General features: G+C 41.4%; 1 protein-coding gene across 3 annotated transcripts; it reads right to left on the minus strand.

Moving 5' to 3' along the window:
- Positions 1-6,015: 6,015 nt before the first annotated feature.
- On the minus strand, positions 6,016-26,487 carry SENP8 (SUMO peptidase family member, NEDD8 specific). Of its 3 annotated transcripts, XM_084898165.1 has the most exons (4): positions 26,305-26,487; positions 22,941-23,057; positions 9,782-9,996; positions 6,016-7,369 (listed from the first exon to the last, which is right to left on the minus strand). In XM_084898165.1, the coding sequence occupies exon 4, from the start codon at positions 7,331-7,333 to the stop codon at positions 6,695-6,697; it is 639 nt and encodes a 212-aa protein (XP_084754291.1). In that variant the 5' UTR covers positions 7,334-7,369; positions 9,782-9,996; positions 22,941-23,057; positions 26,305-26,487; the 3' UTR covers positions 6,016-6,694. The 3 variants fall into 3 exon arrangements, with proteins under 3 accessions (XP_084754291.1, XP_084754290.1, XP_084754292.1); XM_084898164.1 differs by lacking the exon at positions 9,782-9,996 and having other exon boundaries at positions 26,305-26,483; XM_084898166.1 differs by lacking the exons at positions 9,782-9,996; positions 22,941-23,057 and having other exon boundaries at positions 26,305-26,486.
- Between the last annotated feature and the right edge of the window lie 73 nt (positions 26,488-26,560).

Below are 26,560 nucleotides of genomic sequence, written 5' to 3' on the forward strand. Positions count from 1 at the left end.
GCCACCAGTCCACATATATATATATATATATATAGACTGGTGGCCAAATATATATATATAAAAGCCTAAGCAATGGGATGACCAGACAACCAGATGACCGACTGATAGCTATGACGCTATGACGTGCACTGACCCCTAGGAGCAGAAACTCAATGCAAAAGCTTCCCTCTGGTGGTCAGTGCACCTCCACAGTGGTAGTGCAGCTCAGCTGACAGACAGGCGGGTATCAGACACTGGGCTTATGGCTAGCAAGTGCAGCTGTAGGGGCATGAGCCTCTCCCACAGACACTCCTGTGCACCTGAGCAGTGGCAGGCTCAGCAGGGCTGGGATGAGCAGGAGCAGTGCACACCCCAGCCTGGGTTGGGGTCCTCCCTAGTCGCCTGCTTCTTTTGTGTTGTGCAGATCAATGCAGACAGTGGGCTGGAGCCCCACAAGTGGCAGGTAAGGCTGGGCTGAGGGACCCCATCGGTGCAGGAATCTGATTATGGGGCCTCAAGTTTAAAAATAAATGTTAACCTGTGCATGCATGATACATATAAAGCTCTCCCTGGCCCCAATTGCACAAGAGTTTTAATTTTATAATACTATATTACATACACTATTTTGACATGTAATTCTTTGCAGTAATGTAAGTACCACACAAATCTAATTAATTGCCTTTCAATGTGCATGAATCCATGCACCAAGCCACTAGTTGATCTATATGCCTGCTCTTGTGTCAGTACCAGGCTGTTTTGATTATAGTGGCTTTGTATCTGGTATTTGTACCTGATATCTGGTATTGGGATCCCTCCAACTTTGTTCTTCTTTTTCAAGATTGCTGCAGCTATTCGGGATCTTTTTTGGTTCCATATAAATTTTTGGAGTGTTGGTTCTAGATCTGTGAAATATGCTGTTGGTATTTTAATAGGGATTGCATTAAATCTGTAGATTGCTTTGGGTATTGTGGGCATTTTAATCCATGCATATGGTATATTCTTCCACTTATTTATATCTTCTTCTATCTCTTTTTTTCAATGTCCTATAGTTTTCTGAGTACAGGTCCTTTACCTCCTTAATTAAGTTTAATCTTAAGTATTTTAATTTTTTTATTGCAATGGTAAATGGGATTTCTTGTTTAGCTTCTCTTTCTGAGCATTCATTATTGGTGTATAAAAAGCTACTGATTTTTGGGTGTTGATTTTGTATCCTGCTACACAGCGATATTCATTTATTAAATCTAGTAATTTTTTGGTGGAGTCATTAGGGTTTTCTATGTACAATATCATGTCATCTGTGAATAATAAATTTTACTTCCTCCTTCCCAATTAGGATGTCTTTTAAAAAATATATTTTATTTTCTACAGAGAGGAAGGGAGAGGGATAGAGAGACAGAAACATCAATGAGAGAGTAACATCCCTCCTGCACACCCCCTACTGGGGATGTGCCTGCAACCAAGGTCCATGCCCTTGACCAGAATCGAACCTGGTCAAGGCTGATGCTCTATCCACTGAGCTGAGCCAGCCAGGGATAGGATGTCTTTTATAATGTTTTCTTTTTATATGATTGCTATTGCTAGGACTTCCAGTACTATGTTGAATAAGAGTAGTGAAAGCAGACAACCTTGTCTTATTCCTGTTCTTAGGGGAAATGGTTTTAATTTTTGCCCATTGTGTAGGATGTTGGCTGTAGCTTTGTTATATATGGCCTTTATTATGTTGAGATATGATCCCTCTATTTCCACTTTGCTGAGAGTTTTAATAAAAAATGGGTGTTGTGCCAAGACCAGTTTGGCTCAATGGATAGAGCGTTGGCTTGGGGACTGAAGGGTCCCAGGTTCGATTCCGGTCAAGGGCATGTACCTTGGTTGCGGGCATATCCCCAGTAGGGGGTGTGCAAGAGGCAGCTGATCGATGACTGTTTCATCGATGTTTCTCTCTCCCTTCTTCTCTGTACAAAATCAATAAAATATATTTTTAAAAATATGGGTGTTGAATTTTGTTGAGTGCTTTTTCTGCATCTTTTAATATGATCATGTGATTTTTGTCTTTCATGTTATTTATGTGATGTATCACGTTTATTGCCTTGCATCCCTGGAATACATCCACCTTGATGATGGTGTATGACCTTTTTAATATATTGCTGGATCTGATTTGCTAATATTTTGTTGAGGATTTTAGCATCTGGGTTCATCAGTTATATTGGCCTGTAGTTCTCTTTCTTTGTAGTGTCTTTACTTGGTTTTGGGCTTAGGATAATGCCAGCCTCTTAAAAAGAGCTTGGATATGTTTCATCTTGGATATTTTGGAATAGTTTGAGGAGTATGGGTGTTAGTTCTTTTTTGAATGTTTTGTAAAACTGCCCTGTAAAGCCATCCAGACCAGGGCTTTTGTTTGCTGGGAGTTTCTTGATTGCTGCATCTGTTTCATAAGTTATTATTGGCCTATTCAGATTTTCTGATTCTTCCTGATTCAGTTTTAGGAAATTGCATTTTTCTAGGAATTTGTCCAAATCCTCCAGATTGTCTAGCTTGTTGGCATGTAGTTGTTCTTAGTATTTTCTTACAATCCTTTGTATTTCTATAGTGTCAGTTGTTACTTCACTGATTTCTTTTCTGATTTACTTGGATCCTCCCTTTTTATTTCTTGATGTGTATGGCTAATGGTTCATCAATCTTTTTTATCTTTTCAAAGAATCAGCTCTTGGTTTCAGTGACTTCTTTTGTTTTAGCCTCTATTTCATTTATCTCTTCTCTAATTTATTATTTGCTTCCTTCTACTTACTCTGGACTTTTCTTGTTCACTTATAATTCTTTAAATTGTAGGGTTAAATAGTTTGTTATTGATTTTTTTTTTTTTTTTTTTTTTTTTTTGAGTAAACCTGTAATGCTATGAACTTCCCTCTCAGGACTGCTTTTGCTGTGTCCCAGAGATTTTTGGTGGTTGTGTGTTCACTTTGTTTCCAGGAAGTTTTTTTATTTCTTTTTTTTTTTTTTTTATCTCATTGGTAACCCATTCATTGTTTAATAACATATTATTTAGCCTCTAGGTATTTGAATATTTTTGAGTGTTTTTTACTGTAGTTAATTTCTAACTATATTCTATTGTGACCTGAGATGCCTGATTTGATTTCAATCTTCTTAAACTTGTAGAGACTTGTTTTGTGTCCTAATATGTGGCATAATTCCTCCAGCAGTCTTAACTATATTAATATAAGGTCTGATAATAATGCCTACCCTCAGTCTTGCTTGATTAATCTCTCTGCTAGCAACTACTTAATGTCCAAACTCCTGCACAGTTAACATTATCTCAAGGGACGCCTTGGATAACGTCCCATATACTCTACTCAGACAGTATCAAATTGCTTTTGTTTTCTTGCCCTTATGATTCGTTGTCTTTAATTTTTGGCATTTTAATTCTGATGTGTCTGCGCATGGGCCTGTTTGGTTTCTTTTTGCTTGGGACTCTCTTTGCCTCCTGTACTTGTGTGGCTTTTTCCTTCACCAGGTTAGGGAAGTTTTCTGCCATTGTTTATTTAAACATGTTCTTTATACCTTGCTCACTGTCTTCCTCTTCTGGCACTCCTATTATGTGAATATTGTTACTTTTCACATTGTCCCACAGTTCCCTTAAGCCAGGGGTCTTCAAACTACGGCCCGCGGGCCACATGCGGCCCGCAGAGGAGTCTGATCCGGCCCGCCAGGTTTTTTGGGCAGTGAGCGCAGCCGAGGTGTTACAGTAGGAATTAGTAGTTCATATAGTCCGGCCCTCCAGCTCTCTGAGGGACCGTGATCTGGCCCCCACTTTAAAAAGTTTGAGGACTCCTGCTTTTGAAGCTAAATTTTGCATATTGAATGCTTTTGACTCTAAGAAAAAAGGGAACCAGCAAAAGATCTTTTCCCTATTTTGTATCATGTAACATCAATTAAACAGTTATATAACTTACAGGCTGTTATAGTATCCAGTGAAATATTACAAGTAAATTCTGAAATTCACCTGTCATTTATAATGCTAATTCTTACCAATGGCATACTCAGTTTTGTAGGAGACTAATCTGCAACACAGTCCAATCATGGTATGCATTTGGAAAAAAAACACCTTAAAAAAAGACTTTACTATTCAAAAAGTAATTTATTTTTAGGACAAATGTTAGGGAGTTAGGAAAGATTGCTTTGATATGTTTTAACTCTTGAAAGAGACGATCTGATATTTGAAGACTGATGGTCGTTGGTGCCAATTCAACGCCATCCCCAATTTGGAGCAATAAAGAAAAAAACTTTATTCAGTGCAAAACAGCTCAATTGTGATACATTACTGGAAAACAGCACAGCTGTGAGGCAGCCCTGGCACTAGGCCCCTCTACAGCTAGAGAGAGCTCTGCTTCTCACTGGTCTGCTTTGCTTTGCTCTGTTCTGTGCCAGCCTGCTCTGGCCTACACTGGTATGCTTTGCTCTGCTCTAGTGTGACAGCTTGTTTTTTAGCTCCATCTAGAAAAGTGCAGTATTTGGTGGACAGGGAAAGAGCTATCAGAGCCAGCTGAGTTTACTTACATAAACAGAAGTTCCTGCCCTTGGTCCCTGATTGGTTCATCCTCATGCAAATGAGGATTCCAAATCTTTGCAGTTTTATTGGTCCACAAAGCACTATCCTGATTAGTCAGAGCTGAGCTGTTCTGATTGGCTAATGAAGCTGGGGTGGGGGAATAGTTGTATAGCTCAGACTGGATGAGGGAAGCTTCAGTTCTACTAGTTGAAATAGGATTCTAGGGAACTCCTCCAGTAGAGCTGGCTCAGACTGCAGAAACAGTGGAGGCTTTTCCCTGAAGTGCAGTTTGCATGAGAGACCCTTACACAGAAATGGCTGCTAGGCTAATTTGAGCCCCATTAAGTCACCAGGAGCTCTTCTCAATGTGCATCTCCTTTCTCAGGGTCCACACATACTTTGCATTAGCAGAAAGACAACAACCTTTCTAAGAGAGGATTTTATTCAAGTTATTAAAATATTGCTCTCATCATCATTTACACTATGTCACTTCTCTTGCTGTCCCTCCTCCCTACTTCACTATGGCTGACTGCCAATTCCTAATTTCTTTTTCTGCTCGTCTTCCATTAGGTCTCCTTTTTATCCAAAACTTACTGACTTGAAAACTTTTGACTTTCTCTTTGATTTTTAGTTTCAGCTCTTGTTCACTCAGGCCTGCTATGTAACCAGTAGTTATTTAGACTGTGTTTTCTCTCCCTGATTAAAAGGAACTGAGTAACTGCCTCTGTGGTCGCTGCCTGGTGAGGTTATTTTGAGCCATTAGGGGTGAGGGCAGGGTTAGGTTGGGGAGGTAGCTGAAATCAGTTTCATGTCTGAAGCTAATTTTTTTTAAATTAAAAATATATTTTTATTGATTTAAGAGAGGAAGGGAGAGGGAGAGATAGAAACATCAATGGTGAGAGAATATTGATTGGCTGCCTCCTATACGCCCCCTACTGGGGATGGAGCCCACAACCCAGCCATATGCCCTTGACCAGAATTGAACCTGGGACCCTTCAGTCCGCAGGCTGATGCTCTATTCACTGAGCCAAACCAGCAAGGGCTAATCTTGGATTTTAAGTGTCATATGTATTGCAATCTAATTCTCAATAATAGAATTAATGGGTGTAGTTAACATATCATCTCTTTGTTATTAGGAACAATTCTGAAAAAAATACATCACTGACTTAGGAGGGACAGAATTTCTTTTTACTCTTTGTTCCACATTTTAAAAATTACATTGTCTGCATTTTGAATTAAGTGAAAAGGTCAAAGGTCACCCTTTGTCCTTCATATCTCAAAAACAAACCAATTTTTAGTTTGTAAATTTCAGGTACAATTGTAATTCCAAAATCACCATGATATAAATCAATTCTGCCAGATTAAGGATAAAGAGGAGAGAAAAAACTTACTATCAGAAAGCAAAAATACTTACCTGAAATAACAGATAACCTTGAGAAGTTATCAGCTGAGTTTTAAAACCACAGAACTTTGGATATAAGGTAGGAGTGTGCAAATGGCTAATAGACAAGTTTAATGAAAGCTATTATCAATTCAGAGTAGCAAATGGACCACTCACTGAGCAAATTAAGTGGTCTACCAAAGTCTTTTAATTTAACAAAATTACTTGATTCCCCCTTTCATAGAGCATCAAGGAATCAGATGGGGAAAGATAGAATAACAAAATCTTTGCAAAGGGTATACTGATAGCAGGAAAGCTTTGCATGGTGAATGGAAGAGAGCACAGAAGTGAATAATTGATTCTCATAATATTTAGATCTTGATCTGCTTCCAGCCAGTGGACTATACAATAAGTTTTTTGTTCTTCTATTGTTTTCTTCTTTCCACTAGGTTTCACATATCCTTAATTTGTTTTACAGATCACTGATTTTCCTTTGGAATAAGCCAATGTGGCTAAGGGAGACCAAAAGGTAATTAATAAATGTTACAATAGCTTGGTTTTAAGGTATTGGTGAACAACTTCAAGACATTTTCATAGAACATTGTGTTCTCAAGGTACAGTTAAAATGAAACTTCCCATTAGGATAATGTAGAGGATGAAATTCTTTTAGGAAAAAGTAAAAATCCTAAGCTTGCCTCTATCTGGCATCTTCTCTCATGCACTGAGATTGCAGCCATCCAACAAATGGGGACAGGCAGAATGAGACTTCAAAAGTCACAAATATACACTATCTAATTTTTAGCAAGTCTGGCAATGAGATCTTTCCATTCTCCTCTCTTCTTTGTGATGTACATAGGAGTGAGTAGTTGCAATAGTGATTCTGGCTGTTGTCTAAAAAAGTTATGACACAAGGCTTCAGTGTTACATATCACATACATCCCACAGTCATAGCTGTTTTGTTGAGCAGGGGCTTTCTCTTCCACAAAGACTAGTTTGTCTCCTTTTCTACCCAAGAAAGCCTCCAACTTCTCTGCTACCTGCTTTGCATGAATTGAGTTGCTTCTGCTATGGGAATCATAATGAAAAAAGCTATTTTTATCTTGGAGATAAACCAGCAAACTCCAATGGGTTCCCCCAGCTGCCTGGTTGGAATTATCATTGATGGCTAAAAATACAACTCTCTTGTTGGGGACGTCCAGGGGTTCAAGAAACATGGCAATCTCTGCTGGATTGCTAGTACACTTGATGAACTGGGTGACTTCAGGACTGATGAAGCAGACTTGGTCAGAGCAGTCATGAAACTGACTGTTGGCAAAATACTCAAAGGCAAACCCAATAATACGGTCATTGAGCCAGCTTGGAGGATCCAATAGTGATACATCTGATTGCCGCAGTAGACTGTCCATGTAACTCAAGACTACAGGGTCCATCTTGAACTGACCAGGGTTGCTCAGAAATTCTGAAAGCTGAAGGAGAGGCAGAAGACAATATTTAATGTTGAATATGACACCTGGCTGTCAAATGGGGATGATAAATCACAGCTACTCTCACAGAGTTTTGGGAAAAATTAAATACAATTATAAACTAACAACAATGCTTACCTAAGAGTAAACATTCAGGAAACTGCAGGATAAATGCTTTATGTTTATAATTAGGTGGAATGAAAACTTGGGAAATTTTCTATGCTGAAACAGTAAACATGGATTTTTAATTTCTTTTATATATGTTATTAGATTGGTTAAAGTTACAACTAGTGTTTTCCTAAACTCCATGGCATTAACCGTATAATTGGCCCTTTAATGAATATATTGGCATGATAACAATGGCAAATTATTTTTATATTAAAGATGAATTTTCAAAGAATCTAAAAAATGTTACTAATTACCAAGGGAAATAGTTTTATTTTCACATTAATTTTCAAGAGATAAAATATTGCTTCCTCTTTCCATAATGGAAAATGACAGTGATTAGAGTTGTAATTAAAAGAAACTGTAATGTGAAGAACAGAAAATCATGAGTGTAATAGAAATGAAATTCATTTTTGATTCTACCCAGCCAAGGGAGAGAGAGGAAGAGAGGAAGAGAGGAAAAGAGAGAAAATATCAACTAATTGCTTTCTGTATGTGCCTCACCTGGGGAATGAACCTGCAACCTAGGCACATGCCGTGAACCAAGAATGAAACCTGCAAGCTTTTTTTTTTTTTTTTTTTTTTGGTGCACAGAATGATGCTCCAATTGAGTCACTCAGCCTGGGCAATTGGTTGATTCTTGTAATGAGCCCTGACCGGGTATCAAACCGGCATCCTTGGTGTAAGGACAATGATCTAACCCTTACCCAGCCAGGGCTGGCTACATTATAAAACAATTAAATTTTGTGGCACAATTATTTTCGTGTAATCAAAACCCTGCAAAAACCTATATAAAAACAAACATACAGTAAATACAGTAAATGAGGTAACTAAGAAAGACCAAAGAGGCTTTTATGTGCATGAAGTATGTCATAATATAAATTACTTCAGAAACAATACTGGGCTGTTTAAGTATGTGTATCTATCTATCTATCTATCTATCTATCTATCGAATGAGATAGCATGAACTAAGATTTTCTTAGGAAGAAAGAATAACTTGAGCAGAAACATAAATTGGAGCTAGGAACAAAGTTAATGAGGCACAGAGCCCATTTGTTAAAAGTGAGCCACAAATTTGGCTCTAACCCATTTGGCAGCTAACCTAAGAGCATTAAGTTAAATATTCACAATCTCAATAAGGTAAACACAAAGCATTTGCTCAGGAGAAGTAAAAATTTTCTTTGCTTTAAAGTCAGACAGTTTTCTCTCAAGAAATTTTAATGCCCCCCAATATCTTTATAATAGATGAAATTGTTTCAAAGGATTATTCTTCTAATGATCCATAATATTCGGCCTGATGGCAAAATGAGTTAACAGCAATTTACATGGACACTTGGTGCTCAGCTTGTTGCTGATTTGACTTAAGAGTATATGAATATGAAAAGAGAATGACAGCATGTGTACCATGCAAGGCTCCCTTAATCACTCCCCAATGCTGTCAATGATCACTACATAGTGGTGAATGCTAGATTGTACTGCCTAGTAAATACCTGGAGACCTGCTCTCTATGCTGCCAGCTGAAATCAGACTCATATTTTAACAGCAAACCCTACAAGGGATAGAAGCCTACAAGGAGTAGAGTGCCTGGATATATAGGCATCTCACTTTGAAGGGAGAATCACAGGTAGAGCCAAGATTTTGTTCAGAAAATAGTTTGTGATTTATCTGTCTGATTTTGAAAACGTCCAAAACACAGACAATGGGTCAATCAAGGACTTAATTCTATTCCATAATGAATGACTGCAATAGCTTAACATCACAATTGTAAAGCAAATGGGTTCAGCTGGAATGGTTCGGTTGTTGAGCTTCGACCTATGAACTAGGAGGTTGGGGATTGATTCCCCATCATGGCACATGCCTGGGTTGCAGGCTTGATCCCCAGTAGGGGGTGTGCAGAAGGTAGCCGATTGATGATTTTCTCTCATCATTGATGTTTTTATCTCTCTCTCTCTCCCTTCTCTGAAATAAATAAGAACCTATTTTAAAAAATAAAGCAAATGGAACCAAACTAGCCTTTAGAAAATCACCTTTGGTCAAGAAAAGGAACTCTAAACTTCAAATGTGAAGACTTAAATTTTAGACTCAAGTTATGTTACTCCTACAATTCTGTGTGATCATAAACTACTTAATTTCTTGAAACCTGTTTCCTCTTCTGAAAAGTGAGAATACAAATATATAAATTATTTGTCAAAGTAAAACGCAGTACAATCTAAAAAAAAAAAAAAAGTAATATATAATATATCCAGATACCTATTGTGTCTTCAAGAAATTTATGTCTTGCCGAAACTGGTTTGGCTCAGTGGATAGAGCGTCGGCCTGTGGACTGAAGGGTCCCGGGTTCGATTCCAGTCAAGGGCATGTACCTTGGTTGCAGGCACATCCCCAGTGGGGGATGTGCAGAAGGCAGCTGATCAATGTTTCTCTCTCATCGATGTTTCTAACTCTCTATCCCTCTCCCTTCGTCTCTGTAAAATATAAATAAAATATATTAAAAAAAATTTTATGTCTTATACTCAAGAGAAGAAACCCATAAGGCACAAAAACAAATGTATGGGAATTCAGTACAGAATACAATCATTCTTGGCAAAGGGAGTGAAAGGGAAGGAGAGCTCAGATCAGGAAAGATTTCAAGGATAAAGTGGCATAAAAGTGGGCTCTTGAAAGACTGACTGGTAGATGCAAGAAGGGCATTAAGAAGGGAGAGAGGCAAGGAAAGCGCCTTTAATTGCGTAGTCTACTCTGGCTGGAATGAAGTGAGAGTAGGTATGAAGACGAGATTACTAGAAGTTAAGTGGTGACAGACTGAATTCCAGGTGAAAGAGTTTGGGATTTATACTGGAGGAAAAGGTGAGCCATTAATGACTAGCTAAGCCAATGCTTTAGGAAGATTAACAATTCAGCCAAAGCATATAGATTTAATTTTTGGAAGAGAAATTGAAGGTAGAGATCAATTAGACTGTTAGTAAAAATGAAGATAGGAGGACACTACCTAAACCAGGGGAAATGGTAGTTGGAATGGAGAAGCAAAGAAGAAAATATATTGTAGACAGAAAATCAATAAGTGATCAGAGGAAGGTGGATTACATAGGAAAGAATTAAGAAATGATCTGAGGATTTTAGTTGGGGTGCCTGGGATTTTAGTTGTAGTTCATTACTAATGTACAGAAAAGGAGATGGAAGGGAACCTAACAAAAGGACCAAGAACCATCTAGAACCATCCTAGGGATATTCCTTTCTATAAATGAACACTATGCTTGGCATATCTCATATTGTATCTGAGATACAATAAATGTTTGCCAGAGAAATGAAATGTTTGAAAAAGAGTCAGAAAAAACAGATTAGGGGGGAAAAAGAGAAATAAGGTCTCTTATGATTTTTGTATTGTTTGTAACACCCCATTTTTATTTATTTATCATATTTTTTGTTTTGTTTGTTTTAAAAGACCTTAGTACTTGGTTTTAGTGAATTGTGAGGGATATTGGGGAGTAAATTGGGGAGACAATGACCTCTTCAGAGTCCTATTTGTAAAATCTTCCAAAATATATTATAGTTCTATGTTTTGGGACAGGGAGGCTCTGACTTTGCCACTTGCTATCTATGTGACCATGGACAAGTTATTCAGCCTCTTTCTGAGTCTTATTCTCCTCATCTATAAAATGAGGTAATAATAAAACCTGACTCCCAGGGTTGTTACATGAATTAAAAACAAATGAAAACACTCTGCACAATATCTAGTACGTAACAGGCTCTCAAAAAAAGTTAACTTCCTTCTCGATTCCTTATATTTGGGGTGATAATATACCTTAAAGATTTTTTGAACATAAAGCATTTGTTTGTTTACATAAAGGCACAAAGTCATCAAGGATAGATCTGGCCAGGGCACAACTCCATTGTTCTTGTTTGTGCTTTACCTTTGAAAAAGAAGTGTGAATGCTAAACTCCAGAGAAAATGGTTCTCTCAATCTTAGAGTGAAGCAATGATGTTAATGTGTTGTCAGTATACACAAATCCTGTGCTTACAAGGTTTAGTTTATATCTTCCAACTTCTGTAGTAAAATGAAACTAATATTGAATTCAATAGTATAGAACACTTCCTAATCAAGTTAATTTTTACCAAAGAAAAAGACTTTTTTTTCCATATAAATCTTAAAATCCTTAAAATGCAACTACTTGAATATTTATTATAAAAAGAAGATAATGAAATAAAAATAAAAATAACTTAAAGGGAAAAACTACAATTCAATAATCATTGTGATTTCCTGCTGATATAAAAGGAAGAAGCTGCTGATCTAGTAGAGAAAAACACCAAGTTGGGAGTCAGAAGATTTGGAATTTGATCCATATCTTCAATTAACTAGTTGTTTGATTCCGGAGAAGTCATTAAACTTCTGGGTCTCAGCTTCATCACCTGCATACTGCATTATGGACCAGATAATTAGTGATTGTAGCTGGGGTTACACATTAGAATCATCTTTGGGAATTTAAAAAAATAAAAACACCCCTGATTTTAGAGAGAGAGGAAGAGAAAGATAGGGAGGGAGAGAGGGAGAGAGAAAGGGGAGAGGAAAAAGGGAGAGGGAGGAGAGAGAAAGAATTGAAGGGCAGATAAAGAGCTTCACAGATAAGAAAAAGCTAAAGGAGTTCATCACCACCAAACCAGTATTATATGGAATGCTGAAAGGTATTCTTTAAGAAGAGGAAGAAGAAAAAAGTAAAGATAAAAATTATGAACAACAAATACATATCTATCAACAAGTGAACCTAAAAATCAAGTGAATTAAAAATCTGAGGAACAGAATAAACTGATAAATCAGGAGCAAAGAAAGGGAGTGGATTGATAATTATCAGGAGGCAAGGAGTGTGGGGGGTGCAGGAAGAGACTCGACTAAAATCGTACACTTGTGGATGAGGACAATGGGGGAAGGTAAAGGCAGAGGGTGGGGTGGCAGCCAGGTGGAGGGGAACTATGGAGGAAAAAAAGGAGAAACAACTGTAATAATCTGAACAATAAAGATTTATTTAATTAAAAAAAAAGAGCAGATATGATCTATTTCTGGGGGTAGGGTCTGGGTAGCTATATATTTAAGAGGTTTCCAAGTATACAATGATTTCTACAATTCTAAGCTCTCATCTTTGCAAATTCTATTATTTATTTTTTAATATATTTTATTGATTTTTTACAGAGAGGAAGAGAGAGGGATAGAAAGTTAGAAACATTGATGAGAATCATCGATCAGCTGCCTCTTGCACACCCTCTACTGGGGATGTGCCCGCAACCAAGGTACATGCCCTTGACCCGAATCGAACCCAGGACCTTTCAGTCGGCAGGCCGATGCTCTATTCACTGAGCCAAACCGGTTTCGGGATCATCTTTACAAATTTTAAAATTTCTCGTCCTCTTTAAAAAATCCTAGAAGATTTCTATTTTTCTTGTCCAAGGGTCAATAAATTAGTCTACAGACTAAATTTGGCCAACTGCCTGTTTTTGTAAATTAAGTTTTACTCCAACAAAGTTATATTCATTTGTTTACGTATTGTTTACATATTGCTGTTTCAGAGCTACAAGAACTGTGTATCCTGCAAAATCTAAAATATTTATTGCATGGGTTTTTAGAGAAAAACTGTGTTAATCCTATTATAGATCACTCTTATGTAACCTATTGTAAATTTCTAGGTTGAATTAACTTTAATATCTTTTAAAAGTATAATAAAGCATTGGGGCTATTTATTAAAATATCTTAAAGGCATTTTTTTTTCAGGTAGAATAATTAACCTTTAACAAAAGGTGTTACTGTTGGCTGTTTCAATCTGGATTTTTGAGGAGGAAATGTCTAAAAATACTTATTACAGTGGACATAAATAAGAATTGCCTAGTATTTTATAATGAAATTAGTGGCCCTGTGCATGAATTCGTGTGCAAGTAGCTCACTCCTGACTGCCCCGCCCACCACCGCTTGTAGCTCTCTGCAGCACATAGCTCGCTGCCCTGCCCTGCTCTGACATAGGTAGCTTGCTACCCTGCCCTTCTGTAGCTCTCTATCACTTGTAGCTCATGGCCCCGCCCTCCTGCTAATTGGTCATTATGCATCATGGCATAATGACCATTTGAATATTATCTCTTTATTATATAGGATATATACAGCACCCAGAGTTTTCTATTTTCTTCACACATTAACCCTTTGCACTCCGAACCATTCTGGACATTGGCTACCAGCTACTCCGAACCATTCTGGACATTTGGCTACCAGCTACTCGACGCTACTTTGCGAAATGTGCGTTGAATTAACTCAATTCCCCGTAATCACTAATAAACTGCAATGTCCCCTGAGAGGGGACATCCGAGTGATATGCTAGAATTCCGATGTCCCCTGAGAGGGGACAGCAGAGTGCAAAGGATTAAATTAAATCCTATATAATAAAAGCCTAATACACTAAGTGTCCGGTTGACCTTTCAACCAATCAAAGCATAATATGCTAATGATATGCTAAGGCTGCTCAACCGCTTGCTATGATGTGCACTGACCACCAGGGGGGCAGACAGTTGGCTGATGGATCAGTTGCTATGATGTGCACTGACTTCCAGGGGGCAGACGCTCAGTCTGGTAGGTAGTTTGCTGCTGGGGTCTGGCTGATCTGGACTGAACAAGACCATCATGCCCTGGAACCCTCCTGTGGTCTCTCCCAGGCCCTGATCTTGCACTGGTGGGGTCCCTTGGCCTGGCCTGTGCCCTCTCACAATCTGGGACCTATTGGGGGATGTTGGAGAGCTAGTTTTGGCCCAATCATGCAGACCAGGCTGAGGGACCCCACTGGTGCACAAATTTGACTGGGCCACCAGTCAATAATATGTCCTTTTGATTCTATAGCCAAAATATTCTGAATATGTTAAATGCTTTCCATTTTTAGGACTATCCTTAGTCAAATTCATCAATATCTCTTATCTAGATCTATCCCAGCTGGTCTCTTTACTTCCACTATTGACTCTCTGGTAAAATCTCCACACAGCTGCCAGAGTAATTAAAATTTGAGGCAGGTCATGTTTATCCTTTGTTTAATATCTCTAGTAGTACTCTATCATACACACATATTACTCAGTTGTGGATATTGGATTCTAGTTCACACACACACACACACACACACACACACCTAAAATGCCCAGTTGTGGATATTGGACTTTAGTTCAGTTAACTGTCTTCAAAGCTTTGAAAACCAGAACTGAATCCTGAATTCTTTTAGTTGTCTTCAAACCTCCAAACTAATGTTATATTTTTCTATTATTCTTTGACTTGGAATCATTAAGAATGAAAACTTTTTCCCTGTAGGCTGCGTATGGCATAAAGATTTTACTTGAGCACCTGAGGACATCACCAGAGATGTTCAAACTGAACAACAGAAGGATCTATCAGATTGTCATTGCTTGCTTTCATTCCAGCAAAAGCCATACATCTGGAAGTATTCTGGAGTAACAGCAGTCTCATAAACTGGTTTATGATTTGCTGTGTTCATTAACCTTTGTATATTTTTCTTCTGTTTTCACAGGTATAACCCTTATTACTAGCAAATGCCCTAAAGGCTTGTTTATAGAGTACTAGAGGACCGTTGCATGAAATTTGTGCACAAGGGTGTGTGTGTCCCTCATCCCAACTTGCACCCTCACCAATCTGGGACCACTCAAGGAATGTCCAACTGCCCATTTAGGCCCAATGAAACTAGTGGCCATGTGTACAAATTTAGGCCCGATCACCAGCAGTTGAACATCCCTCTCATAATTCAGGACTGCTGGCTCCCAACTGGTCACCTGCTTGCCTGCCTGATTGCCCCTTGCCACTTCTGTCTGCCAGCCTAATCACCCCTTAACTACTCCCCTGATAGCATGATCAACACCTGACTGCTCTCCTGCCAGCCTGATTGCCACTTACTGCCCTCCACTGCAGGCCTGATCACCCCCAAATGTCCTTCTTTGCAGGCTTGGTCACCCCCATCAGCCCTCCCCTGCAGGCCTGGCCACCCCCAACTGTCCTCCCCTGCAGGCCTGGTCACCCCTAACTGTCCTCCCCTGCAGGCCTGGTCGCTCCCAAATGCTCTCCCTTGCTGGCCCAGTCACCCCTAACTGTCCTCCCCTGCAGGTCTGGTCTCTCCCAACTGCCCTCCTCTGTCGGCCTGGTTCCCCCCAACTGCCCTCCCCTGATGGCCTGGTCACCCCCAACTGCCCCCTCCCCTCCCCGCTGGCCTGGTCATCCCCAACTGCCCTCCCCCGCTGGCCTGGTCACCCACAACTGCCCTCCTCTTCAGGTCTGGTACCCCCCAACTGCCCTCCCATACAGGACTGGTCACCTGAACTGCCCTCCTCTGCTGGCCCTATTACCCCTAACTGCCCTCCCCTGTAGGCGTGATTGCCCCCAACTGCCCTCCCTTGCAGGCTTGGTCTCTCCCAACTGCCCTCCCCTGCTGGCCATCTTGTGGCAGCCATCTTCTGTTCACATGGGGGTAGCCATCTTTGACCACATGGGGGCGGTCATCTTGTGTGTTGGAATGATGGCCAATTTGCACATTACTCTTTTATTAGATTAGATAGGTCTCACTTTGGAACCACACCTGCATCGCCGCCTCCTGAAATGAGACTCAGTGGTTTGGCTAAACTCACTTGTTGTCAAGACTAGATGGTTAAGTCAGTAAAGTATGGAGAGGTATATTGGCTTCACTTCTAGAATGTAAAGCTTTATTATTTAAAAGGCAGGGTGAAGAGACCAAAGTTCTGCCATCTTGAAATTGCTTTGGAGCAACTGGTCCCAGAGCAGCCGGGTTGGGAGCAGCCAGGCAAGGAGCAGCAGCATCCAGGCCCAGAGCAGCAGGGCTCGGAGCAGCAGCGGCCAGTCCCAGAGCATCCAGGCCGGGAGTGGCCGGGCCCGGAACAGAAGCATCTAGGCCCGCAGCGGCAGCAACCGGGCCCCAAGCAGCAGCGGCCAGACCTGGAGCAGCTGGTTGTGGAGAGTCCCGGAGCAACAGAGGCCAGGCCCGGAGCATCCAGGCCCGGAACAGCTCACTCCCCAGGGCTGCTTCTCAGACATGGCTGGAAACTTTTGCGGGAACTTGAGGGTCTGCTGAATCAAGTGATGAAGGCTTAGATCTGGATGTGTTGAGTTGTTGTAGCGCTGGGGTGTTGATCTGTGAGTGCCTTGTGTGAAGTCTGGATGAGGTTGGTTGATCTATTTTTAAGTGTTTTTTGTGTGAAGTGTATTCTTGGGCATGTGGAGGTATTATTGAATTGAGAAAATGCTAAGTAATTGATTTAGTACCTGAAAAATTTAAAAGTTCTGAAAGTTTAAGGTCTCTGCAAAAAGAGGTTTTAAAGCTAACACCTTAATTTTTTTATTTATTTAGTATTTTTTTAAAAATATATTTTATTGATTTTTTACAGAGAGGAAGGGAGAGAGATAGAGAGCTAGAAACATCGATGAGAGAGAAACATCGACCAGCTGCCTCTTGCACACCCCCTACTGGGGATGTGCCCGCAACCAATGTACATGCCCTTGACCGGAATCGAACCTGGGACCTTTCAGTCCCCAGACTGACACTATTCATTGAGCCAAACCAGTTTCGGCTAACACCTTAATTTTAATGGAGAAAGGGGAGGACAAGCCCTTCCCACCCAGAACAGGTAATCCAATTCCAGCCAGCAGCTATCTTTAAACAATGTGTTCATTTACATTTGAATGGAAACGCCTTTTGATAGCCTAAGGGCAAGTTTACATGTAATCAAGTTTGCTTCTCAGTTCCCAGGGCAGAAAAAACAAGGTTTAAAATTATTAGATTTTAAAATTTATTCTTAAAAATATAAAAGTTTATTAATTAAAAAAAAAAACACCAAGGAAATTAAAAAACCTGATGAACAATATTAACTGTTGATTATAATAGAATCAGAGATATGGGAGGGGAGTGGACTGACAATTCTCGGGGGGGGGGGGGGGGGAAGGGGAGTGGTGGATGCCTGAAGAGACTGAACTTAAACTGTGCACCTATGGATGGGGACAATGGGGGGTGGGGAAAGGGCAGAGGGTGGGGTGGAAACCTGGAGGAGGGGGGAAGAAATGAGGAACCTTTGTAATAATATGAACAATAAAGATTGATTTAAAAAAAATAAAAAAAAAGCACATTTTAATACAAAAAAAAATTGGCTTTCAAAAGGAATTTCAATTGTTGTACTGTTGATATTTGGCTCTAGTGACTAATGAGCTTGCTGATCACTGCTTTAGACCAGTGGTTCTCAACCTTTCTAATGCTGTGACCAGTTGGGAGCCATCAGAGTTGAGACAAGCAACTCTGTCTTAAGAAAATACAACTCCATCTTAGAATTAAGTTCCTTCTAGCAGAAGTTATGCTGTGCCCTGCGGGTTTGGCCAGAAGCTAAAGATTAACCTGCCGCTTAGCATCTCTGCAACTTCCCCTTCCTGATCCTCCCCCCATAGCTAGCCCAGCCTTGGAATGTTACACCTTGGAATGTTATGCAGCCCTGGCAGTTAGCCAATCCTGTGTTGCCAGATACCTTACCACCTTGTCACTCAGTGCCGAAACCAATTATACACTGCCGAAGACCCCTCTGCGTAGGCAACCCTGCCCCACTTTGTTCCTGCTGTATATATACTGTTGTTTCAAAAATAAAGTTTGAGGCTTGATCAGAACTCTGTCTTGCCTCCATTTCTTCGTGTCTCCTGTCCTCTATCATTCCCTTCTAGGTGCCTCCTCGCCCCCACGTTGATCTCCCGCTGGTTGGGACAGTGACCCTTTAATACAGTTCTTCATGTTGTGATGACCCCCACATATAGAAGCAGTTCTCAACCTGTGGATCGTGACCCACAAGTTGAGAACCGCTAGCTGGGTCGCCTAAGACCATTGGAAAAAACAGATATTTACATTATGATTCATAACAGTAGCAAAATTAGTTATGAAGTAGCAACAAAAATAATTTCATGGTTGGGGGTCACCACAACATAAGGAACTGTATTAAAGGGTCATGGCATTAGAAAGCTTGAGAACCACTGCTCTAGACATTGTGCCTGCCACTTTCCAAGGAGGACAGCAGACTGACCTAGACATTACAAAACCCCGCTTCCTCACATGAAGACACCTATTCTCCTTTGCTCCCTTCTTCTTTTGACAAACAGTAAGAATTTTTGGGTCCAGGGATGGCAGGACTATGATCCTTGACAGAAGGAAGAAGCTAAAAAAAAATGAGACCTATATCCTTTTACCCTTGTCCTATATAATAAAAGAGTAATATGCAAATTAACCATATCTCTGCTACACCCACAAGCCACGCCTACTAGCCATACCCACCAGCCAATCAGAGAAAATATGCAAATAAACCCAACCAAGATGGCTGCAGCCACAGAGAGCAGGAGGGAGGCTTGGGTTTCCCCGGCAACAGAGGAAGCTGCCCTTGCCAGCCTAAGTCTCCACTCAAGGGTACAAAGTTTCAATTATAGAAGATACATAAATTTCAACAGAAATGGCTACAGCCATGGAGCAAGCAGGAAGTTTGGCTCCACTCCAGGCTACAAAGTTTCAATTGTAGAAGATACATAAATCCCAGAAACCAGGGCCTCCTCTTGGGTCACCAGGGTTGTGGCTGGCCTGCAAACCACAACAGGCCCCTGGCCCAGGCTGCCCCACACCCCAAAGGAACCCAAACCCTGATCCACGACACCCTTTAGGGCAAACCAGCTGGCCCTCACACAATCACCAGGCCTCTATCTATTTAATAACCATCACTCCAACACAAAGATCTTGCCCCCATGTGGACACAAGTTGGTTACCACAAGATGGCCAGCAGGGGAGGGCAGTTGGGAAGGACCAGGCCAGCAGAGGGGGGAAGTTTGGGATGACTGGGTATGCAGGGAAGGGCAGATGGGGGAAACCCAGACCTTCAGTGGAGAAGAGTTGGGGGGGACCAGGCCTGCAGGGGAGGGCAGTTAGGGGTGACCAGGCTGGCAGGGGAGGACAGTTAGGGGTGGCCAGGCCTGCAGGGCAGAGCAGTTAGGGGTGGCCAGGCCTGCAGGGCAGGGCAGTTAGGGTGACCTGGCCTGAAGGGGAAGGCAGTTAAGGGGCAAACAGGCTGGCAGGGGAGCAGTTAGGCATCAATCAGGCTGGCAGGGGAGTGATTAAGGGGTGATTAGGCTGGCAGGCAGAAGCAATTAGGGGTAATCAGGAAGGCAGGCAGGCGAGCAGTTGGGAGCCAGTAGTCCTGGATTGTGAAAGGGCAGTCAGACATCCCCTGAGGCGGTCTCAGATTGAAGAGGGTGCAGGCTGGGCTTAGGGACAACCCCCCTTTGTGCACGAATTTTGTGCACTGGGCCTCTAGTCTCTATATATAAAAGGCTAAGAGACCATCACATATAAAACCACCAAATAAACGACTGAACAGACTGTGTGGGGCGATCAGGCCGGGGATGGGGGGGGGGGGGGGAGAGTGTCAGTGAGGGGCGACCAAACGACCAAGCAGCAGGCTGAGTGGGGTGACCAGGCCTGCGGGGGGGGGGGGGGGGGTAGAGGGGAGGGGAGGAATTGGGGGTGATCACACCAGCGGGGGAGGGCAGTGAGGGGTGACGAGGTTGGCAGGAGGGAGGGCAGTTGAGGGTGACTATGCCTGCAGGGGGAGAAAGTTGGGGGGGGACCAGGTCAGAGGGGGGGCAGTTAGGTGTAACCAGGCAGACAGGCAGATGAGCTAAAAAAATGAGGCCTATATCCTTTACCCTTGTCTCTCTCTATAAAAAGTTAAGAGACCATTGCATATGAAACAACTGAATAAACAACTGAATAGGCTGTGTGGGGCAACCAGACCAGTGCGGGGGTGGTAGTTGGTCCCAAATTGTGAGAGGGATGTCTGACTCCTGGTTTAAGCCCATTTCTGAGGGGTCCTGGATTGGAGAGGTTGCAGGCTGGGCTAAGGGGACCCCCTACCCCAGTGCATAAATTTCGTGCACCGGGCCTCTAGTAAGATTATAAAAACTCAGGATTCTTAAAAGGGTGTGTGAAATATTAGTGTAGATAGCCAATTAGTTATTATTAATAAAGTAAATGAAATTAGGAATTAAGCCTAATAAACTAGGGAGCTGAATTAAACATTAGGCCTGATTAACTAGGAAGTTGCAGCAGTCACAGGCTCCCCAGGGGACCACTGTATCCTCTGCTGAAGGGACTTCATCACTGAACAATCCCCAAGCAGTCAGGAACAATCAGCTTTACAATCTCCCCAGGAACAACTTAGAAGTGGAATGGGAGAGAGGGGAGGAATCTATAACAAAAGCATAATATACTGCTTAGATGGGACATCCTTCTGGATGACCTTCTGGATGAAGCTGGGGCTGTGAGGGAAGCCTGGGTCCCAGGTGCCTGCTGGCTGGAGGGGAGTCCAGATCCTGGGTGCCAGAGGGAAGTTGGTGCTGGCAGCCAGGGGAAGGAAGGCTTATTCTTGCACAAATTTCGTGCATTGGGCCTCTAGAAAACAATAAAGGGGAAATTTCTCCGCTGGGCACATGCACAGAATTCAAGATGGTGCAGGAGGAGATAAGCACATGTGCAGTATAAACCAGATGACAAGGCAAAACTGAGGCATGTGCAGTAGGAATCAAAATGGCAACATAAAGGGGCCATTAACCTGAAAAACCTGAGTAAAAAACCAAACTGGATAGGGGGAGGACCCAGAACAAACCCATGAAGGATTTTGAAAGAGATTAGTTTGAAAGAAAGCTGGCCCCTTCCCAAACCCAAGGAAATATAATTAAAGCTTAACAAAGGCTCTCCTCTGAAGTACATGTTTTTTGTAAGTTTGCTGGTTTGTTTGCATGCTCTCTCTGTAGCAGCCATGTGGGCCCAAGCTCAGGCCTGGGTATGGCAGCACAGCACTTGCCAGGAGTGCAGCTGGGAGCAGACTATTTTGAACTAATAGAGCTCAGGGCAATGGTATTATGGTTCTGGATCCTGACTCTCTTGGTAGGCATTTATGCTCACCAGGCTCAGGACTACAGCAAGATAAGGCTAAGCCAACTGATCATAGAATAGATTGGGCACCTGTGGGCAGTCCTTTGTTTTTGCTCCAATAAATCTTGCTACTACCCCTCATCCTCCTATGGGTCTCTGAGAAATCAGCTGATAATCATATGGGTGCTCCCTTGTAGGTAATTAACTGTTTTTCTCTTGCTGCTTTTAATATTCTGTCTTTTGCTCTTGGCATTTAATTATGTCTTGGTGTGGTCCTCTTTGGATTCCTTTTGTTTGGGGTTCTCTCTGCTTTCTGGACTCATAAGTCTATTTTTTTTCACCAGGTGAGGGAAGTTTTCAGTCATATTTCTTCAGCTAGGTTTTCAGGATCTTGCTCTCTTCTTCTTCTGGAACCCCCATAATTCTGATGTTGGTTCACTTGAAGTTGTCCCAGAGGCTCCTTACACTATCTTCATAGTTTTGGATTCTTTTTTCTTTTCCAGTTAGGTGTTTTTTTTTGTTTTTGTTTTTTTTTGCTTCTTTGTATTTCAAATTTTTGACTTGATTCTTGCGATCAGCTAGTCTGCTGTTAGGTCTCTATATAATATTTTTTTTATTTCAGTCAGCGTATGCTTAATTTATAGTTGGTCCTTTTTCATATCCTCGAGCGTCTCACTAAATTTATCGATCTTTTCTAGAAAATTCTTAAAAAACCTTATAACCATGGTTTTGAACTCTATATTCAGTCATTTGCTTTCCTCCATTTCTTTCACTTGTGACCTGTTTCTTTGTCTCTGCATTTTGGCTGCTTCCCCAAGTTGACAGAGTGGCTTTGTGTGCTGTGTCCTTTAGGTCCAGTGGCTCAGCCTCCCCAGTTACCTGAGGTGGACTCTCTTGGTGCACCCCTTTGTGGACTGTGTGCACAGCCTTCGGTAGTTAAGCCTTGATTGTTGTTGGTATCACTGGGAGGAACTGACCTTCAGGCCAATTGGCTGTGAGGATCAGCTGTGTCTACACTGGGAGAACTTCTGTGCTGGAGATATCCTTATGAAACAAGACTTGCAAAAGCCTCTGTGCTTAGCTTGGATGGGGTGGAGTCTTGGGGCTGAGAAGACAGCTTTGGCTTCCCATCAGCCCTGCCCTCTGAGGCCTCTGGGTCTCAGTGTCCCATGCTAATCGCTGCAAGCACCTGTGAGAGAAAGCTGCCCTCATGTTTTGCCCGCTGCCATACAGTTTAGTTTCATTGATTTTTTTTTTCCTTCAGATAGAGGAAGTGAGAGAGAGTGCGAGAGGGAGGGAGAAGGGAGAGTAAGAGAGAAAAAGATAGAGAGAGAGAGATATGTAAGAGTCAATTGCCACCCTGGCCAGTTTGGCTCAGTGGATAGTGTTTGGCCTGTGGATTGAGGGTTCAATTCCAGTTAAGTGCATGTACCTTGGTTGCAGGCTCCTCTCCATCTCTGGCACTTGGGTCAGGGCTCCTGTAGGAGGCAACCAATTGGTGTGTTTCTCTCACATTGATGTTTCTGTCTTTCACTGTCTCTTCCAGTTTCTGGAAAAAAAAAAAAAATCAATGGAAAAATATCCTCCTTGCTTGAGGATTTTAAAAAATAAGTAAATAAATAAATAAAAAGTGCCAAAAAAAAAAAAAAAATAGATTCATTTGCCTTCCTTATGACCTCCCTGCCCCCCCACTGGGCATCAAATCTACCATCTTTTGGAGCACAGATGATGCTCTAACTAACCAAGCCACACTGGCTAGGGCCAATCTGTGTTTTTTTTTTTTAGTAGCTAGCACATTTGGGAAATAAAGTAATTTAGCAAACTCTTTAGAAGATCCCTTGATAACATTTAATTAAAAAATCATTTATTTATTTACTTATTTATTAAAGGCCCAGTGCATGAATTTGTGCATCAGTGGGGCCCCTTGGCCTGGCCAGGGATTGGAGTGATCAGGGCTGTCTGGCCAGGGGGAGGGACTGCAGGAGACTGGAGGAGGAACCACAGAAGGTTTGCTGGCTAGGAGTGCACTAACAACCTGGGGGCAACTCCTGCATTGAGCAACTGCCCCTTGGTGGTCAGTGTGTGTCATAGCTACCAGCCGGTCACTCAGTTGTCTGTTTGTAAAGGTCACTTGGCTTTTATATGTATACATAGTTATAGTATCATAATTCCTATCTTATCTTTTAATGATCTAAACTATACACTACTGTTAGAATAATTCTTCAAAAAGAACTCTATTATCCTACTCCAAAATTTTTTACATCTCTCCATCATCTGCCAAAGCAAGCACAGATTACAGCCTGGCATTCAATGATTTCCATAAAAATAGCCCCAACTTATAGGAGAGAAGCAGAAAGAGTGCAAAGTACAAAAGGATATGACAGTATTTTGTCCGGAAGAGTATAAAGTTCGAGGAATAGGATATAACTAGTGGAAACCATACTGGTGTAGACTACACTTTAAGGAAGTGCCGCTATAAAGGGTAAGAAGGATGAAGACCGAGAACGTGGGTCGCAAATATATTTTCCCAATTTATTTCCTAGTACTGCTTCTACATAGGTATCTACAAACTCACTCCTGCAAATGGCCTAAAGTATTAGGCAACAGTGGATTGCTGCACCTAAGGTACTGGAGGAGGAGAAGACAATAACCAGTTCCAACATAGAGGTTGGGAAGTGAACACCACTCTAGTACCTTTCTGAAACACAGATTTGATATATCATGCTATTGCTTAAAAACAATAGAGCTTTTTATAAATCTAGGCTCCATGGGCCAGGATGTGGCTAGAATTTAAGGTTTCCATAAACTTGGAATGGGAATAAAATTGCATTTTTATTTCCAATAATCTCTAGATGAAATTCAGTATTTTCGTCAATAAATGTAGGCAATGATACATAGTATCAGCAATCCCTGTCTTTTGTCACTAACAAAAAATAGGGTATTTTCATGTCATATTAAAGTTGCTGCAGGTATCTCAAAATATAATTTACACTCATCATTATTTTGGAATTATACAATAAGACTTGTTGCCAGATAATTAATGCCCAAAGAAGAACATATATAACTACATCACACACTTGTTTTAATTTTTAAAACTTTGAATAAAATTGGTTCCATTCATTTCCATGTATTTTATTTCACATTTAAAAACATTCTGAGATAGGGGCCACAGGGCTGGCTATCACAGAAGTCCGTGGTGTAAAGAGGTTATTTTCTTTTTACCTTTGTTATTTTTACCTATTAGTTATTTATATTATATAAATTAAATGTATTAGCATGGGATTTAAGTCTACACTTTATTATCTTTCTCTCTGCTCCACCCATTCTCCATACTATGCTCTAGTTATAACACACAACAGTGACTCTCTTATCTGGAGGCAGATGGGCAGGTTTTTGCATTAACCCAAATAGATAGTAGCTCTGCACTGGTTTGGGCTTTGTCTTTACAGTCCTTCTCTGCCAGCCAAGTGAATTCTTATTTTAAATGTTTGTTTTCCCTAATACTATGATATCCTAGTAGGGCTATGTCCTAAATATGTTTATATCTCATTCCTAACTTAAATGATTGATGAAATTAATAATTGGCAAGGCACTGTGAATAGTAATCTCTAGGAGAGTGAAGTTAGTCTTTGCATTTCATAAATTGGTTCAACTCTGATCTTGTGGGGGATAAAAATGAGGATACTCTTGAGCTATAAGACTGAAACCCCAGGTGATAAATAGATGAGAAAGGGAGAGGAAAAAGAGCTGTAAATGAGGACACCAGATTAAAATTAAGAGCAGTTATTCAAAATTTTCATCACTCTGTTCAAGCTTCTCATTCCATCCCAACTCTCTCATCAAATGACCCCTATTCTAATGTCACAAAGCCAACTCCATACCTTTATGTCCTTCCTTACTTCCCATTCTTTACATTTCTCTAGCTTAGTTATTTTCAACCCTCAGCATTAGTCATCTCAGGAGAAAACATTACCGGACAAGATTATTTAATTGGTTTTGGGTGGAGCAACAACATTGATTTTTATTTTTTTTAAAGCTTCCCAGATAATTCTGATATGCGTACAAGGTTGAGTTCTATTAGAGCTCTTGATCCTATAAATTGGACATTCTCAGTTCCATGGTACCCTTAGAGTCCCCCATATTTAAAGAAAATATACTTGCGGCCCACATTCTCGGTCCTCACCCTTACCCTTTACAACGACGTATCCTTAAAGTGTAGGCTACAACAGTATGGTTTCCACTAGCTATATCCTATTCCTCGATTTTTTTACTCTTCCGGAACAAATACTGTCATATCCCTTTGTACCTGGCACTCCTTATGCTTCTCTCTCCTATTTCTTTGACCAGCTATTGCTCACTGCCTTCTAACACAAGTTAAGTGAGCCAAAAGTCGCCTTGAAAGGGTTTCCTTGTCCTTGTGGGGCTCCCTATGCTCAGAGAGTATCCTGTGCTTTTATTCTGTTATAATTTACTACCATTGCGGACTCTCTCATCGTCTCCGATGTTTAGAAAGCCTAGGCTATTTCATTCGTTTCTGACTTTCTTGAGTACAAGATATGGTAACCACTGTAAAAAGTCGGAAGAATGAGTGGAAAGGACTAAAAAAAAAAAAAAAAAAAAAAAAAAAAAAGTCGGGGGCGTGAAGAAAAGAGGCGGGGACTCAGAGGGGCCGCGCTGAGAATCAAGAGCCGGAATTAGGGAGAGGGCATGGATACGTTAGTTCTGCGTGGGCAGCAAAGCAGTCCCAGGCCCCGACACAATCACCGACAAACCGAAGCGGGGAGGTGGCTTCTTACCTGCCTGGGCCTCACCACCTCAACCAGCCTTCAGGCACCTCTGACTCCGTATTGGCCGGAAAGCGAGAACTACGGTCGCAAACCCAGAGCTTTCTACTTCAACCTTGCGACATTACTCTCCAGTAGAGGCAGCGTGCCCAGTTCTGGGTTCGCAGAGGAAGAAAAACCTTTGGGCGGGGCTGCCTGGAGTGGACCGAATCGGGTGTGCCCGCGCAGGCGCACACTGGGCTCTCTGGTGGCGTCACGTGCGAGCGGG

The sequence above is a fragment of the Pipistrellus hanaki genome (genome assembly GCF_964339955.1).
Source record: "Pipistrellus hanaki genome assembly, chromosome: 1".
Taxonomy (NCBI): Eukaryota; Metazoa; Chordata; class Mammalia; order Chiroptera; family Vespertilionidae; genus Pipistrellus; species Pipistrellus hanaki.

Bases quoted from the DNA above. Each gene is read 5' to 3' on its own strand.
- SENP8 (XM_084898165.1), bottom strand. From the start codon at position 7,333: ATGGACCCTGTAGTCTTGAGTTACATGGACAGTCTACTGCGGCAATCA.